The sequence below is a fragment of the Dermochelys coriacea genome, chromosome 25 (assembly GCF_009764565.3).
Source record: "Dermochelys coriacea isolate rDerCor1 chromosome 25, rDerCor1.pri.v4, whole genome shotgun sequence".
NCBI classification, from domain to species: Eukaryota; Metazoa; Chordata; order Testudines; family Dermochelyidae; genus Dermochelys; species Dermochelys coriacea.
The window spans coordinates 9842178-9861332 of NC_050092.1; the positions used below are offsets into that span (position 1 = coordinate 9842178).

Genomic DNA, 19155 nt, shown 5'->3' on the forward strand with positions numbered 1-19155 from the left:
TAGTCGATCAGATACTTTGATTCCCTCCTGCCTGGAAGGAGCCTGGATGACAGCAGGGCTAGGAACTGACTGGACAGGACCCAGCTCTCCACTGCTCCTCTAGCCTATTCAGCATCACTGCCAAATGTCGAGATGCCCTCGGACATTCCACCCGCAGCCCCTGGAGTGATGCTGAAGGTCCTGAGACCTCAGAGATGGGCCCAAGGGCCTGAGAAATTCCCCAGAAGCTTTAGTCTCAGGCCAAGAGGCTGAGATCAGGCAGGAATGGTTAGAGGGTTTTTACTAAGGCTGGGAGAGGAGTGGGACCCATAGCATCCCCCTCCAGAACAACATCATTCAGACCTGTGAAGCAAAACTTGGCTCCTATTTGTAGGTATCTGCTGTTCTCCAAAGAGTTCAAACCTGAATGGCTGCGGGACACGGCAGCACCTGTTACGCAGTCACCCCCTCCCACACTGCAGCTTAATTACAGTGATTTGGGAGAGATGGGTCCCTGCTAATTTAATGTTCTTTTGTTGTCAAGAAACAGGAGGCCGGTGGTTCTGTGCTTCAGAACTAGGCTGTGATGGGGACCTCTCCACCCAGGCCTCTGCGTACAGGCCTTAATTAACTCCCAGTTCCCATGGCAACCACTAACGGTGCCGTTCACTTCCTGACAGCCAGGCTGCTGCAGCTCCTCTTTCCGAACGATGCAAATAGAGAGAGATAGAAAACCCTCCTACAGCAACAGCGCACACATGGAAAAACCAGGCCTGGCTGGAAATCCCCAGCAGAGCAATGATGAGGGGCCTGGGTTTGAGTGGGGAAATTTGCAGTGGGCTGAGCACGTGTGAAGGCTGGTGTGTTCCCGCACATATTTGTGTATACGTGAGGCTGGGGAGGGCCCACATCTGTGCATGCCTGGAGAATGTGTGTACTTATGTCCGTGTATTTGGGGAGAGCATACGTGTCATTGCATTTGAGAGCGTGGGCGTGTTTGGGAACAAGTGTGTGTACGTGTGGCGGTGGGTGTCTTTATTCACACACGTGGGCGTGAGCCTGCTCAGAGAAAGATACCTCCAGCTGAGCAATGTGCCTACACTCGGCCATGGGCACTGCATACGTGCTTGTGCATTTCCGCTTGGGGAGGGCACACACTGGCACGCAGGAAGAGAGCACAGGCGTGCCCTTTTAGGCAGCATGTGGGAGCTGGTGTCAACCTTCAGTCTTATTAGCTCTCCAATTCCCAAAGTGTGTCTTGGCAGCCCATTCTCCCAATGCCCGTTCTATGCAGGCTTCTGCTGCATCTTTCAGTCAAGCCCCTCTATTCCCCTGCACTCCCCTTGGGCCAGATTCACCAGTGGAATAAGCCAATGGGATTCCCACTGAAGTGAATGTGAACTGCAGTCACTTCTTAGCCAGGGCTGAATCTGGCCTATGTCTTCATGCTGTGGCACTGTTTCACTGTGCCAGCCCTGGTGTGTTCCCTGCATTGCTATGTTCTAGTGCTTGCGATCTGTGATTAGCCCTGTCTCTGGTGGACTCAGGGCTGGTGAAATGTGCGGCAGGCTGAGGATTTCTATTTAAAAAATCCACAAAGAGGGGACAGCTTAGGCAGTGGCCATGCAAGCTTCCCTCACCCTGCACTGATGCCGGGCCCAAACTATGACCTGCTGTGACCACCTCAGGAATGGAAGACTGGAGTCCAGCCTTCATCTCCATTCAATCTTCAGGCCCTAAACTCGTTCCTGAAAGTTTCCCCAGCAGGCACTGTCAGTTGCAGCATCCTGGATGAACACAGCTGGCTTGGTATGTCATGCATGGAGAGGCAGCTTTGGAGATATTGGCCTAGGCCAGGTTCATCCCAGCATTAGAGGTGAAAGTCTGGCGACCCCATGATTAGCTTCCTTCAAGCCAGCCAGTCCCACTGTATCTCTGTTAACCCCGGTGCATTGCCTTCCTCATGGGCGGGCCTGATTCAGCTCTGATTCGCACCAGCACAAGATCAGGAGCAAGAGGCAAATCAGATGCCGTGTCCTTACGTTCTAGTGCTGCTGCATCTCTGCGTTAATCCTTGTGCACCATCCACAGGAGCCAGTTCTGCTGCATCTCAACCCCTGGTGCATTCCCAGCGTCTCTCTGCTCTAGTGTTGCTGCTTCCCTGTAATTTTCCATTCTCGTGTCCCTGCGTTCCCAGGCTCTCACCACGTCCATGCATTTCCCCCCAATCTAGCAACATCTCAATACCCCCACTACTGATCTTCAACCTGCCCCTATTCCCAGCTTGGATCAATACCAATTTCTGCCACTTATTTGCCTACCTTTCAGCAAGCCCTTCTTTGTTCTGCATAGATATAAAACTGTAATTGTACCTTGCCAGAAGAATCACACTTTTTCCCCCCCTTCCCCCCTTCTTCTTCAAGAGCAATTTTATGCAATTTGCAACTGTCTGGCTGCAAATGAAAAGCGACACAAAGCGTTTCTCCGAAATATTGAAAAGCTGGCTGCTTTTCCCTCAAATTTCACTTAGCAAGAAGCTTTAACTTTGGCGCGTGTGATCACTGCATGTCATTAATAACCTCTTCGGTTCCTTTCAGAAGTCTGTAAGTGAAGGCACAATCACGAATCAAAGGCATGGGTTATTGAGATATAATATCTCTTCAACCAGCCAAGGATAAGTGCACTGGGGAGCAAAGAGAGGGCAATGGATACTGCACCTACATACTGATTGGCACCCTCTGAGTACAACAGATTAAGTAGAAGGCCAAGGACCTGGTGCTCTGCTGTTCAGAACCAAAGATCCTGCCTCCATCCAGACCTCCTAGAGATACATTTCTGAGCAACTTGTAACCCTCAACAGCATAATCTTGGGAAAGGAGTTTAGCTACTATCAATTTCTTTCTCAGGATGATCCGCTCCCACCGGGGTTGGGGCAGAGTCCCCAGGGCTCATGGGACTTGCCTTATGGAAAAGATTCCATCTTGGCTCAGAGGTTCCCCAGTCAGTATGCAGGAACGAGGGCAGGGGAATTCTAAGTGGGAGGTTTGCAGAGCAGCTGTGGAATCCAGAGGCCAACTCCATATCTGGAATAAAAGGCAGAGTTTTAGAGTGCCCTACAGCTCTGTGCCTGGCATAGATGGATGCCTTATGGGACATCCGCGTCAGCTACTAAGCCAAGGAACATGGAACATTATAGGTCAGAAGCTGTAGTGCCGTGGCGCATTGGAGCCAGGATGAGCTGTTTAGTACTCTTCAGTATTTGTGATGCTCCACTCGCTCTAGATCCCAAACACAATCAAAGAGGGCCCACTTAGCCCATCCTGGTATTATTTGAACTTACTCTTCCTATCCGAGCTAGCCTGCCCATTGCTGTTCCTTGAGTACCAAGTGTTGCTTTGAATTCCACATAGTCGAGCCCTATGATGCCTTAAAAATAAACCCAGATCCTCCAAAACCTTCCACTAGCTGGAAGATGGTCCTCTGTCTATATTCAGTTCCATGCCACCAGGATCTTGACTGGTTGAATCGTGTTCCACTTGTTTAGGAAGAACTAAGCACGTATTTGTTTAATGACAGATTTCAGAGTAGCAGCCGTGTTAGTCTGTATCCGCAAAAAGATCAGGAGTACTTGTGGCACCTTAGAGACTAACAAATTTATTAGAGCATAAGCTTTCGTGGGCTACAACCCACTTCACTGGATGCATAGAATGGAACATATAGTAATATATATATATAAATATATATACACACACACACACACACACACACACATATACAGACAAGTTGGAAGTTAACGTATATATGTTCCATTCTATGCATCCGATGAAGTGGGCTGTAGCCCACGAAAGCTTATGCTCTAATAAATTTGTTAGTCTCTAAGGTTTCACAAGTACTCCTGTATTTGTTTAAGGTGATCAAGTCTCACTTGGCTAAAGGAGTTTGAAATCACCTCTGGTTGATTTGAGATTTCAAGAGCCTAGGAGGAAAATTGAGAACCTGGTGCCAAGGGTGACTAGATGTGACTCTATGGCACAGAATTGCAAAAACTGTAAAGCAGTGAGAGATGAGACTGGCTTCTAGATACTACAGAAGGCTCTGGAAAGCCATCTTGGTTGGGGTTCTCAAAGCATAAGGGTCTTTGAGATATTGCCAGTTTGGATCATGGCCATGCCAGGGGACAGTTTTGAACTTTTTCCATGTAGAATGAGCTAAAATCATTCCTGGTGCAATAAAGTTGACCAGCAGGGTGTTATACCAGGGTGAAATTTAGGGTGTCACAGTGCATCATATTTCCCGGGAGCATCTAATACAGCATCTCTCTGAAATGGTACATATGAATGGTTCAACTATGGGGATGAAGAAAACATTTTTATGTTGGAAATAACAGAATATTTTGCCCTTGTACAACACTTTTCTTCTAAGGATCTCAAAGCACTTTTCCTTTCAAGCCAGGCAAGTATTATTACCCCCCGCACTAAGTGGCTTCAATCCTTCCTCTCCAACGGTGCTCAGAGACAGGCAACAGGTAGTCAAAAGCTCCTATTCTGTGGCGTCCCACTGGGATCCATACTATCCCCTCTTCTCTTCAATATCACCACTGGAAGAGCTAGTGAGATGCATGCACTCAGCTACCAACAATATGCCAATGAGATTCTACTCTTCATCTCATTCTGAGCTGATGCAAACACCACGACTAATGTGTCAGAATGTCGACTGGAAATTAGCTGTTGGATGGAGAACAGCTGGCTCAAGCAGAACCCAGCCAAAACCAAAGCGATGCCATTCAGAAAAGCAAAAGAACTGGCCGAGATGTTGAACTGGTCTACACCTAAAACTCAGGCTGATCTAGCTACGTTGCTCAGGAGTGTGAAAAATTCACCCCCCTGAGAGAGTTAAGCTGACCTAAGCCCTGGTGTAGACACTGCTAGGTTGACAGGAGAATTCTCCCTGCCTCTTGGAGGGGTGGACTAACTACAGCACTGGGAAAACCCCACCCGTTGCTGTAGCAAGTGTCTACACTACGGTGCTACAGCAGCACAGCTGCAGCACCGTAACTGTGCCACCATAGCATCTGTACTGGAGACAGCCCGTGGTCTCCATTTTCCAATGAACACACATCGCCCACCATTCATCAAAGTGGGGTGAAAATCTCGAGGTCCCATTTGACTCCTCACTAAGCTTGGGTGACCAGGCAGCACCAGTAGCTAAAAATGCCTTCTATCCTCCAGCTCGCTAGGGATCTCCACCCCTTCTTCCCAGACCAGGATCTGGCCACAGGGATCCATGCACTGGTCACTGCCAGGCTGGATTACTGGATCACTGAACCACTGGATCTGAAATGGAATGTGCAGATGATGCAAAGGCTCCGGCTGGTAAAGAATGTGGCGGCCGGCCTTCTCCATGACTTAGTGCTGGCCTGAGGATGTCAGACCCATGCTCCAGGCCCTCCACTGGCTCCCAGTCAGCTCTTGAATCCAGTTTAAGGCTTTGGGTTTAATTTTCAAAGCAATTCATTGATCAAGCCTCGGCTACATTAAAGACTGCATTTTGATCATGAACCACTGCGACAGCTGCACCCCTCTGGGACAATGCAGACCACAGAGCTCAGATCAATGCTCACGAGAGCATTCAGTCGAGGGGGATCCAGCTATGGAGTAAACCCGCAGAGGAGACCAGGTGAACCCACAGGCTGACCATCTTTAAGGAATGCTGCAAAGCCTTCCTCTTCAACTTGCCACCATTCGAATGACACTCAGAACACTGGCTTCCCCCACCTTCCGACCTCAACTACTCACACAGAAAAAAATCAAAAACCTTACCGCAAGCAGAGTTGTGATCCCAAAAGGGAAGGACTGCCAGAGACTCCAGGAAGTCCTCTGTGGACTTTGCTATTGATTTTACATGGAAGCTGCTCAGATACTACAGTGATGGCCCGCAGAATAAACCCCCAATAGATAGATTTTACATATGGATAAGATGAGATACCATGGGCTGGATTCCCATTTACACCAGGGATGCCTTACACTGCCAGAGCTGTGCAAAGGGGCTTTAGTGTAAGTCAGAATAAAGCCCAGAGGGGGTTAAGTGGCTTGACCAAGGGCACAGAGCCAACCAGCAACAGAGCTTGGAATAGAACTCAGGAGTCCTGGTTCCCAGTTCACCACTCTAGCCACACCACACTCCAGAGAGCTACAAGAAAACAAATCAAGGCCATTCCTCTTTGATTCCAACCTTATAACCCTAGCTCAGGCTGAGAAATCCACAGATTATTACTCGTGTTCCTTAACTGTCAAGATCTATCATTGGTCTCTGTGTTGAGAGAGCCAATCAGGGGGCCAATTTGTGCCAGCTGTGGTGATGGCTTTTGAGACGTGGACAGCTGTCCTCAGGGAGGTGGATGGAAACCAACTAAACGCATGTTAGGCAGGCTACTAAACAGCCACCAGACAACAACAAAATTCAACCACAACATGGATTATATTAGAACCATGGACCAGGAGGCGAAAGGTTCCATATTCTGTCCTCAGCTACCTCTCCCTTTTCATTCTGAAGCTGAAGCCCTCTGATTCTGGATTTTGGCTAAGGTTAGAGGATCCCTGCACTGATGCCAGTTCTCCCAGCGTTAACCCTGAAGCCCAACGATGACATTGTAATTGTTAACCATTTTGATATTGATCAGTTTAGGGACAGTCAGCAAGTGTGCATTTCCCACAATCCCTAGCAGCTACCTATGCCTCCCGAGTACCAAAAGCCTGAAATATCCTCACATCCAGATGCCAACAACCTTCAGCTTCTCAGACAAAGCAGTTTTGCCTTGTCAATTCCAAAATAAAATCCGCAGTTTTGTCAAAACACAGGGATAGTATCAAATAAGTTGCACTTACTTTCACACTAAACAACACAGGGGCTACCGCTCATCCTGTTCTTTTTAGCTTTAATTCACTAGGAGCTCCATTTTGAGTGTAAAGAAAGCTGAAGCAGAATCCAGAGGTCTTGCTGCCAGATCTAAGCCCAGACATTATACTGTATAGTGTTACAGCTACTGTATGATGAAGTTCTTGTCCATTGCATGTTGAGTTACCGCACTAAACCATGACCTGTATATTTTCTATACTGGTATAATGCTCCCTCACTCTCTAGATCCCATGCTGGTCTAATGCTTGAGGAAGGTTATTATGCCTTATCCTGAATTGCTAACTTATCCCCCGAAGAAAATTAAGTCAAATAATATTTAAGAATGTATTTCTCTTCGGCTCTCATCTGTGCCCTAAAATAACCTGGAACACCCACAGCCAATAACAGCAATGACAGCTTCCAAAAAAGACTCCATTAAGCTGTAATTAAGCCATGTGAGTTTTCCTGCCTATTGCAAACACAGATCCATGCAGAAAGCGAACAGTAAAAATTATGGGTGGCTCTGTGGGCTGGGAGAGGTGATGGGAGCTTTTTGGTCCTGCAGGAGTTAAAGGGGAAATGTTATGGTTAAGAATTCCTAACCCCTCTCCAGAGATCCCTGGTTTACATTAATTATCCTATTGCCTTAAGCACTCAGGGTCTCCGATGAGCTTCTGTCTATAAGTACCCGAGCCCTCTGCCTACTCACCTACAAAGGAATCTTTTCAGCACACTTGTTCAAACCCCAAAGCAAGGAGAAAACAAGCCCAGCCTAGCCAGGGTTCTTCTACCATCAGAAAATGGGGATGGCAAAATTTAAAAAAAACAAAAAAAAAACCCAATAGCATCACCTTGCAACAGAGAGTGGCAATCTGTGCATGAATATGGGTGAGCTGAGGGCTTATCCCCCACACCTCAGAGTGTATCCATGTTGAACAATCTCTCCAGTCTCTCCATAGAGGTTTCATACTGACCATAGACAGCAGAAAGGGCACAGGGTATGGAGGGCTACCTACAGGAGTCCAGAATTCCCAGTCTCACCCGTTCAGTGGACTTCTCCTCTGAACGGTGGGATGGGTCTGTGTATAAGCAGGGACATGTTTCCTCCACTGTCTAGTCAGCCTCGGTAATTGAGCTCAACGTCATGTCAGGCTCTACATCACAACCCTGAACAACCGGGCCAGTCGCTCTGGCAGAGGAAATGTATGAGGAGCTGTAGCTGATGTGCAAATGAGCCTTGGGGATTTGGGAAAAGGATCCAGCATCAAATGCCGTATCTTATCTCCTTCCCCACCTGACTCCTCCTCACAGGCTGCCCATATAAAGAAAGTACCAACTTCCTGTGCCACATCTTCCACCTTGTAACATGACCATTTCCTGGTGATGTGGATAAGCCGCACTAGACTCTTTTTTACAGATGGGGAAACCGAGGCACAGAGTAGCGAAGCGACTTGCTTGAGGTCATACAATAAGCCTCTAGTAGGGTCAGAAATCCAACCCAGAGGGTTTGCCTCCAAGCTCCCCGTTGTAACCACCAGACCAAGCTCCTCTTTGAGAGAGAGAAAAAGGAATCAAAGCCAATGCTCCCTCCAGTTCGCAGCCCAGCTCAAGCCAAGAAACCCACAGACCATAATTCATCAACCACCGGGACTTACCCCTGGCAAAGTCTTCTGTTCATGTAGCGCAGTCTGGGCTTTGATGGCAGAATCTCTGGCACAGTATGTGAGAAATGCACAACCTGCAGTAGAGACAGCAAATGCCAAATTAGACACACAATTGCCTACATGTTACATAAACATAAAATCCCCCACCCCAAATATCCACAATAACATGTTCCATAGGTTCATGGACTATATGCCTTACCATCCCCCCACCCAGCATCCTGCTCTAACTTTCCTGCACGGAGTTCAGAGAGGAGGTGTCAAGCATGGTGCAGGCAGCCCTGGTATGCCCAAGTTTTTATTTAACTTCTTTATTAATTACCTGCAAGAAGGGTGAAGACTTGTTAATTAAAGGTGCAGATATTACTAAATTGAGAGGTGTCACAAAACACCAGGAACAAAATAGATAAATGATATAAAGGGCAGAGTGGACTGGGCCAGATTTTTAAAGCTATTTAACTTAGTGTTGCAACGCCTAACTGATTTAGGAACTGAAGTCTCATTTTTAAAAGGGATTTGGCTAAATCCCTTTTGAAAATGAGACAGGCTCCTAAATCTGTTTGGCATGCCTAACTACCTTTAAAAATCTGGGCCTTCATCCAAAGCCCATTGGAGTCAAGAGAAGGGCTCTATGGACTTTGGATCAGATGGGTTAACATTGCAGGCAGGAGAAACACAAGCTGACACAGCCAGTGGAAGAAATAACCTGAAACACAGATATTTAATGGGAGGGTGAGGCTTGGATCAGCAATTCCAAAAAATACCAAAGGGGTCAGAGCAGGCAGCGGTTTAGAGACCAGCGTCCCATGGTGTATGGGAGTAGAATGTGATTTTAGGCTATCTGTGCAGAAGTACCTTGTCCTGGAGCAGGAAGGGAATATATGGCAGCAATGAGACGACATAGCAAGAGCAGTCCTGGCTTTCGGTACCATATACACGTCTGTGTACTCTACCCACTGATGGAAATTCAGAGAAAAGCAAGCACTACAATTCTTGCGGGGATTGATTTATGAAGAAAGATTAAAAGGGCCAAATAAGGATCCGAGCCTGAAGTCCTTACTCCAGATTTGCCCCAGCATCTTTGGCTAAAATCATGACGAAAGGGGGAGAGAGGCTAGCCACCTACACTTAGTAAAAAGGTGTCTCGCCCCAGGAGAGAGAGAAATTGTTTTAGGGTGCTCTGAGGTGGCAATGCTCAGAAAAACAGGATGAAGCTGAGCAAAGGAAAAATTTGGCTGGTTATCAAGAAACGTTTCCTATCAGAGAGATTTATTAGACTGTGGAATAATCTCCCCAGGGAAGAGCTGGAAGCCCCGTCACTTGAGTCATTTCAGACAAAGCTGGGCAAAGGACTGAAGAATAGACTCCAATACAGGAATGCGTATGCCCCCCACCCACCCCAGTCCCATTGGCATTTAATTACAGGGCATATTTTATCCTAAACGAAGGCAGAATTCATCCCTGTGTTAGTTAGGGCTCTCAGATTGCTACAAAATGTCTTCAGGGTTAACCCGCAGCGCCAGTCAGTGTCACAGATCTCCACTCACATGGCTTTGGCCTAGATAAGAGGCCTGATCTTGCAATCCAATCTCAACAAGCTTCTATACACCCCAGCATTGATCTATTCTCCCATGCTTTGCCCAGCCTAGTCTGAAATGATTCAAACTCAGGTGAGTAAGAGCTGCAGGACTGTGTCTTCTGGCAGCTACCCCAAAGTCCCACATTGACTCATATAATTTTTCTACCATGCGGAAGCAAACTTTGCAGGACAATCACCACTCGAGTGTCTTTATCCCACATATGGCAACAAGAGTCAGCTGCCCTCCTTGCATTCTGCATCCAATAAATTGCCTCTGCTAAACAAATTATACCTGGCTCCGTAGCACTTGCTAGAAAAACAGCACATGAATATTAAACATATCTGACAGGTAATTAAGACTCCTTGCCCAGCCTTCAAATTGAGGCTGCATTGTGCCAGGCTTGGTCTCAAGATTACCAACTAATTTAACTAAGGGACATGGGACTAGGAAAAAAAACACACACACACACTCTCTCTCTCTCTCTCACTTCCTATGCCAAATGCAGTATCTGGCGGGATCCTTAGTGAAAACACAGGCTGACAAGTATCCCAAGGTTTTTGAATCCACCCATTCCCCTGACAGCTGTAATGTGGATCAAAGGTGAAATACTCAAAAGTGTCTGAGTGACTTAGGCATTAAGTCCCATTTCTAAAAGTAACTTAAACACTTGGGAGCCTAAATCCTACATATGTAGGCTCCTAAGCACCTATATCACATGAACTTAGATTGCTAAAGTCATTAGATGCTTTTGAAACCCTCCCCTCAAGTTTATGGGTGAAGGTCTTTTCAACCTGTGTGTTCAAAGAGACCCTGCGTCCACTTGTGTCTGACGGTATTATAATTATCTGTATTGCTGTAGCAACCTGTGGCCCCAACTGAGTTTGGGCTCCCATTGAGCAGGTGCTCTACACACATATAGCGAGGACATTATCCCTTTCTCTAAGTGTTTACAATCTAGCAAGACAAAGGGTGGGAGGGGAACCAGAGGGAAAGTGACTTGCCCAAGGTCACCCAGCAGATTGGTGGGAGGATTGGGAACTGAACCTACCTCTCCTGACTCCCAGTTCAGAGCACCTACCCCCATCGGACTACTAGGAGGCTGTGGAGACAGAGGCAGAGCGAGAATTATGGAAAGTGCCAGCAGCTGTAAAACTAGATTTTCCAAATGCATTTTAAAGGCCTAACTCCTGATCTCAGTGAAGTCAATAGGGAACTAACTGCTATAAAATGAGGATTTGGGCTTCGGTGCCCAGTTTAGCAGTGATAACACACAGAATTCCATGTGCAAAGCCAGAAACTTATTTCCAGGGGCACAACTGCAGCACTGGATGCAGCTAAAATACGGGATTTGCAAAACCCAGTTACATATCCTAATCCTAATTCTGAGAAGTGGCAAGCACCCACAACTCCCATTGACTTCAGACTCGGGTTCTTGCATCTCCCGCATTGCACATGTGCCTTACAGCTGGCTATTTATTCTATTTTAAACGTTTCAGGGATCTGTGTATGGAATTAGCATAGTGATAGGTGTCTGGAGACTGAAGCCCTTGTTCTCCACAGAATGGGTACGGTATGGGCAGGGACCACATGAGTCTTCCACAAACTAGCCAATCACCATGCCCCAACCCCAAGCTAGAGGTGCCTTGGAGAAAAGGAAGTATAATTGCCATGGCCCAACTTCTGTGGTGGTTTTTGCAACATGAGTATTTGTTCAATGAGAACTGGACTGAGATCAAATTCATTTCACATAAACCCCCAAACAGCAATCATATAGTGCGTAGCAATTTCCAGCATCTGCCGGCCGGGGCTGGATTTGAACTGCCAACCAAGCAGCAAAAGATTCAACAGTCTGTTGTCAACTCCCTGAGCAATCCTCATCCAACGATTTCACGGACACACTGGTGCATCTGCAGCTGCATGCTGGCCAACACCCAATCTGATTATGAACATATATGCCCCCTTCTACTCATGTTGCGGGGCAAATAGCATTGACCTTCTTCCTCCTCTTCCATCACACGATAGCCCTATTAGTTAGATCCATAGATCTCAAAGTGCTTTCATAAAGGAAAGCCGGTATCATTATTTACAGAGTGGGGAAACTGAGGCACCAAGTGGGGAAGTGATTTGGCCAAGCTTATCAATGGATGTGGTATAGAACCCAGGTCTCCTGCATCCATGTCTAGTGCCCTCTCTCCTGGACAGTGCTGCCTTCAAAGCTAACTGGACTTTCTAAGCAAAACACTTTGTTCTAACTAGCACTGAAACTAACCTCTTGTTATACTTAAAATGTCTGTTGATCTGGAACATTTTCATAGAGTCTTAGATTCCAGGGCCAGAAGGGAACAATAAGATTATCTAGTCTGACCTCCCTGAGACCTTCCCCAAAATGATTCCTACAGCAGATCCTTCAGAAAAAACATCCCATCTTGATTGAAAAGTTGCCCGCCACCCTGACTCTGGGTAAATTGTTCCAATGGTTAATTACCTTCCCTGCTAAAATTTTAACCAACCTGTCACAGCAGTATGGAGGTGTTGGATAGACTATTGTCATGCATTCTTCTTCCGAGGGCCTCCTCTAATACCAAATAGACATTAGATTTTGTTGCTTGCCTCTTAAAGTACCCAGTTCTCTGAACCAGTATTAAAAAGCCTTTCCCCCTCTACCTCTGTTTGTAGGGTAAAATGCCAGCTGTTCATCTCTCCCTCCACCACCCACAAATCACAGGAGTTCACTGGAATTTATATAGGCAGATTTGGTCACCTTTTTGTATTTATTTGAACTGCAACATATAGATCAATCTCTCTCCAAAAAATAAGCTCTCTGTTATCTGAATAAGTATGTGTGAGTGGATCAGACACAGATAAGGGGTTTCTGTTATAACTGTGTGTTGGATGTGCAAATCACATTGTTGGACAATATTTCTCTGCAGCGATGACTTAATTTGCTTCCTTTCCTTCCCTTCCTTTCCCGACCACTCCCCCCCACACCCATGCACTTTTTTAACTAAAGGTGGGACTGCACCAACCCTTTCTCCCTCTATTCTCTAGACAGAGCCAGCCCCCAGACTCTGGTTAAGTTCAGAACCTACATCAAGATCTGCAGCCCAAACTTTGCCGGCTCAGGCCTGGTGACTATTTTAAACTTAGGATAAAGGAGATTTTAAAAAGCAGCAATGAAAACATTTTCTAAACATGTTTGCAATCCAATCAGCCCCTTGGTAATTTGATTTGTAGGAAATGGCAAGTGAGGCACTGCAAGCAGAGGACTGAAGGTACTGAGGTCACTGGGAGTTTTGCCAAGGGCTTCAGTGGGAGCAGGATTTAGCCCAGATACCAAGGTGAGAGGTACTTTATACATGTGTATTATAATACTAAATAGTGAATGTTCCTACACAGGTGGTCACATCCCTCCAGGGCTGCCCACATATTGCTGCTCCCTACTCACAGCTGGAACAGATTTAGGGCCGCCTGTTGAAACCATTTACGTGCTCTTGTGCTCCAAACTGAGGGGGGCACCCTTGCCTTTGGGGGGGCACTAGCTCAGCAGCATCCTTTTCAAAAGGCTATCCTTACCATACCTTCCACACCCAGGGCCCCTAGGAGTCCCTGATCATTTTGCCCCAACATGTGGAGGCAGGATTCACTTCTGAGGTTCAGGAGCTAACTCTACTTCGGTTGCACCTAGGTCCTGGTCAGGAACACTGAGGGGGATGTTATATTCCTTGCTGCCCAATTATGTAAATATTAGGGAAACAAGAATTGCCCCTTGTCCCTAGAGAGACATTGCCTATTGCAAACTGATTCTTGAGCTACACCTTCAATGCCATCCCCAGTAAAACTCCAGCTGCGTTGTATCCCTCTGTCTGGTCTCAGAGTTCGGGAGAGCCTGGGGAATGCAACAAAGCCTTAGGAAAACAGATATCTGGAACAGAGAAGTTCCTCTGCCCAAGTCAGGGATCCCATTTTCCTTGTGGAAGGCAGGAGTCTCTGGCTCCTAAAACTTCAATCTGAGATGACCATCTTGGATTTGAGGAGGGAACCGCCCCCTGTCCCTGGAACCACTAAAAAAAACAGAGTTGGAGGCAACGTGTAAAGCGGTATCAGTGGGGGTGAGTCTAAGTCTAAGCCAATTGACGTTAGGTTTTCTCGGATAACATTTCCTACCATTGCTAAGTCCAATATCACCCCCACCCCCCATCAAGGGTAGGGCTCACGCAGCTGAAGGTGGTTTTAACAGCGTATCAGCTAACCGTGCTCAGCTGTGGGCCGCAGGATGTGGTGCTAAAAATGCTGTTGGCCATGGAAGCCTTTGCTGTACATGGTTTCTATGCTTTTCTCCAGGTCTGCTACCACTGGCTGAAACACTGGAGAATCTGCCAGTAAGTGGCCTCATGTAGACTAGGCTGCAGTGGGAAAAGAGACATTACACTGCCTTAGACTCACCTCTGAATTTGACCTGGAGATTGTATAGGTAAGCCTCTGATTTTCCTAACTTAACCTTCAAACCAGACAGCTTGCCCAAACCCCTTCCACTCTTTGGTTCGGGGCTAGCTTGTGGGTGTAATAAACAGAACAGCACTTCATGTGTGGAACGCGGCACTCTCTGTATTTGCCCTTAGCACCACTCACCAGCTATAAAGGCAACCACCAGCGGCTCAAATACCCAGAGAAAGTGAGGAGTGGAGAGACCAAGAAACCCTGCCCTTAGGATGCAGGAACTACTCTGTGGTCTTGCTGCTAGTTATTATGAAGGCCCTAGGAAGAGAATACAGCAACGCTCCCCGTTCCCGCCCCCAGTAGCCAAATGCTCTCAGAGCATCCAACAGGAAATCCCAGTCCTGGCTATCAGCGCCCATTGAGATGAACAGAGATGGTACATCGCTGGGTGGTACTAATGCTGAAATGTTAAGGAGTCCACTAGATGCTACTATAGGAGTGCTTATTAATAATGATACTGGACCCGGCGACCCTACAGCACCCACTGTCTAAGATCCTCAAAGCACGTTACAAACATTAGTTAGTTAAACCTCACAGCAAGAGAAGGGAGAAAATGTCATCAGCCAGTGAAACGCAGCAGCTGTGGAACAGCCTGCAGCAATACACAGAAGTTTGGGGCAGCAAGCGAGGAATGTGGCACAGGGACTGAAATGCAGGCAGAACATTGGAATGTGGCCAGCACAGAGAGGTTAACGGCCTGCCGTTTATAAAGCGTGGCACGGGATCTTTAATGATGACAAGTGGTCAGAATCTCAACTGTAAACAGAGGCTCAGTACTGATAGAGGGGAACCGTGGCCCAGACCGTGTGACACCATCAACACTTCCTGTAGTGCCGAGGTCTTCCAGGGACGTCTGCATCCCAACTCGATCTCACCTTGTCTAGCTTGCGAGATCTGTCTGGACCACAGCAAAGGATGGCTGGCTCCTCCCGCACTGGCTACTGGAATGACGATCCCTGGCTACACCCTAACTGCTGCTGCTGTCACCAATAGCCTAATGCCTGTATTAATAAAGGCTAATGGCATGTGTGAGAGTCACATCTCCAGATCTTTGGTTTGCTCAAGGAAAGAGTATTCATCCCTCTATTGCTGCATAATCAATCCCACCAATTTCCTTAAAGCTCTTAAGCATGTAAACCTGGCATAAGGGATCAGGTTTATTAGAGTAGCTCGCTCCTACCAACACATGGAACATGAGCTAAAAACACAGCGGTGGGAGAGGGCTGGTAGGCATGCCTCTTCTGCCCATGGCCAAACCGTGGCACTGTCTGCCTATTCACACTCCCAGGTTTAGACTGTTCCTCTGCCATTTCCTCCCTGGGGGGTCCGGTTCAGTATCTCATGCTTCACAGCTTCTCTCCTTCCCCTCCCATAGACTCTTTCAGGAAATCCACCCAGGAAAGCACGCAGCAGATGCTCTCACAGAAACCTCCATGAGCCCAGTTCTGGAATTTAAGGCCAACAATTTTCATCGGACTCCCCCTCCTCGTTCACCTCCCCCAGCGTATGTGAAAACACTTCCCTGCTCTTCCCGTGGAAATAGCAGCTCGATGACAAATATTGCTATTAATATGCAAATATATCTGCCATCATTAACATAAATAGAAAAACTGCATCATGAATAATATCAGGGGGAACTGGAGCAATATCAGCTACCAAATAGGTTGCTGAGGCATTAATATTTAGCCACTAACATGAATATATAACCATTTCATAATTGCATTGACTTTAGGGCACTAATTCTTATACAGGAATGAAAGACCCTCCTAGACCAGTGAATTTGTCAGTTCTCAACAGTAAAGGAAGGTAAGGAGAGTGTTGAATATGAGCCCACGAGAAAGGTAAAGTGTCCTGCTGCTATAAGGATGGGTGATGGCCCAGGCCTTCCACTGATTGTGAGCTATGAAATCTTGGGCACCTAGCCTCCTGCCCCTACCTTTCTTTGCAGCTGCAGTTCCTGCTGGGCCCAATCCTATGAGATTCTGACTGTCCTCAATTCCCACTGAAGTTGATGGGGGTGGAGGTTCAGCAATTTGAGGGATAGCTCTGTTATTATTTGGGGAGGTGAATGACCCAACTTAAGCCATGTGAAGTCCACTCACATCCCACGCTTAGGGCGACCTTATAAGCGAGTGTATCAATAACAACAGAAAAATGAGTAACAGTGAAACCTGATACAAGGAAATCAACCAAAACTTTCTATTTGTATAAAACAGGGAAGGAGGAAGAACCAGAAGCCCTGGAAACAACCACAATGATAACCTGAACTTTCAAATGTCTTTCCCTGGAAAGAAGAATCGAGAGCTAAACAACATCCCGGCAACGCCTGCATCCTCTCAAAAATGTCAAAGCCAGGGGGATTTTTTTTTTGGCTACTCGAATCCTGTGTTTAGCAGCAAGTTAATGTCACAAGGCTTTGGCTAATACCAGTGCTGCCCCCCTCTAATTTCCATATCTGAGTGGCAGATCCCTGGAATCTGCCTTCTGCCTTTAGCCTGACCTCAGCCTACAAACGCAAACTATATTTAACATGTCGATTGTAATGAAATGTGCGTTTGAGTCGTGTCCCCACCCCATCCACCTCCTCGCTGTGTTTTAAAGGCAGGATGCTGTCAGATGGTAACAGGTTTGTTCAGAGACACCCGCGCGCGCGCACACAGACATATGACAGTTTTATTCTGAAATCCTGATTGAAGACAGAAACACTCCCTGGGCTAAAGTCAGCCATCGCAGCTCCTATTGGCTTCAATGGGAGATGATTCCCCCTTTACACTGGAGCTGAATTTGGCCCTTTGTTTGGACAGATACTTGTCTTCTGTTAATAACACTTCCTTTTGTCACCCTTTCCTCTGTTGGGCTTGCAACAATCAGATGTCCCTGGAGGAATGTTGGCACTTGCAGCTATAGGGTGTTTTGCTTTTCAGAGCTTCACCCTAAACTCAAAACCAGCTGCATCAGAACCAATCTGGGCTCCCCTTCCCTCCAATGAAAACCCCCATATGATTACACCACAAACCTGTGTCAGGTCTTTCAACAAACAGGCTCTTTGATTTCTCTACCATCCCTTTAGTTGTGGTGATCCGAGTATTCTAAACTTGGAAACATCTACCCAGGGTCAGGCTTAGGGTGGACATGAATTCAAGCCACAGACCTGATACTCTGAAAACAACAAGCTTTCAAAACATCCGATTTAAAAAATAATAATAATTACAGCCTAAACATGCTTTCCAAAACTTGTTGGCATCCTAAAGCTTCTAGGATAATCAGAAGCTCAGGATGGCCTTTCATCCACTCTAGATACTGCTATGAAGAATAGATTTGCAGTTTATAATCTTTGTTGTGCAGATTTTAAAACTGCAGCATTATAGCCTGGTAGGAGGTTCAGTCCCATAGTCCAGGGACTGCTGGTCTTCCCCTTTGGAGACCTGCTTCCACATCTGCTCCAGGCCTTAACTGCAATGAGTTTTTGTGATCTCAGCCTAGTCTGTCCTGTACATCTGTCCACATAAAAAATCCCAGCCATGACATTTGTCATGACTGCTTGTCACCAGGCCTGGTAGCAAAACACAGAGGGTGCTGCATATCAGGACTGAAGGGACTGGCACAGCTATAAAGAGGATGGAGGGCTAGGAGAGCAGAGGATGCTGCAGGTTAGAACCAAGGGGCGTTGGATTATTTATGTGACACAGCTTTTCCTTGCTACCCTCAGTCAGGGGAGCCTGGGACTAGAATAAGGGTTTGGCAGGCTGGGGCTGAGGTGGATGGGCAGAGCAGGGGGACAAGGGGAGCCCTGGGTACCTCCCACACAACCACCACTTGGCTGTCCCCAGCACTATCATTCCTTCATTTCCAATTCCCTAAATCAAATTCCCACAAATCCGGAAAGGGGAAGTGGGGTGAGAATCCAACTTCTCCATTTACCCTATTGTAAGAAGATGACTGTGTATATCATTCATGTACACTGAAATATCATTGTCTAGGAGAGCCCCACACATGAGCAATCAGAAGGCTATAATTGCAGACATAAGTTTGACAATAAACAGTTTTACTGGTATCTATTGAATGCATTCCCATTATACGCATGGTGCTGTACAGTAAATGTCTATAACCGTCTATGTATAAAGAGAGTCATTTTTAGCACTATATAAATATTGCCTAGCTAGATAACATGATTTCAAAGCTATAACGTGGCTGCTATTTTCTATAGGTCTTAAGATTTCGAGGGGTCTTCCACACACCCTCCTCCTTCCTCTTGTTATACTACTATATTCTACAGTAGTGGACCAAAAAACTACAGCTCACAGAAATGTTACTGCAGCATCTTGGATCAATAATATTGAGGGGAGGATTGGAATGAGGTTCATCTATGAAATCATCCAATGGTTCACCCTAAATTAACTTGAGTATAAAGGGGGGAGGGGGATATTCCTCTTCTTTCGGAGGAGATCTTTGGCCAGAATAGGACCTGGGGAAAGGAGCAAGATAAACAAGGAAAGGCATCGGGCCCAGAAGGCATTTGAAGAAGTATTAATGAGATGTCACAG

At 46.7% G+C, this 19155-nt stretch overlaps 1 protein-coding gene and 1 long non-coding RNA gene across 5 annotated transcripts in view; one reads left to right on the forward strand and one right to left on the reverse strand.

Annotated features, from left to right (window-relative positions):
• CELF5 (CUGBP Elav-like family member 5) overlaps nucleotides 1-19155 on the reverse strand; it is a 58447-nt gene that overhangs the window by 38393 nt on the left and 899 nt on the right. For all 3 annotated transcript variants that reach the window (XM_038383960.2, XM_038383959.2, XM_038383958.2), the window contains exon 2: nucleotides 8529-8611. In XM_038383960.2, coding sequence (XP_038239888.1) covers nucleotides 8529-8611 — 83 coding nt within the window. The remainder of the gene's footprint in view (nucleotides 1-8528; nucleotides 8612-19155) is intronic.
• Nucleotides 13081-18724, forward strand: LOC122457450. 2 transcript variants are annotated; one of them, XR_006276973.1, is made up of 3 exons: nucleotides 13081-13452; nucleotides 16363-16452; nucleotides 16828-18724. It is a non-coding gene; the product is annotated as an uncharacterized LOC122457450 (long non-coding RNA). The 2 variants fall into 2 exon arrangements; XR_006276972.1 differs by lacking the exon at nucleotides 13081-13452 and adding an exon at nucleotides 13992-14223 and having other exon boundaries at nucleotides 16828-18694.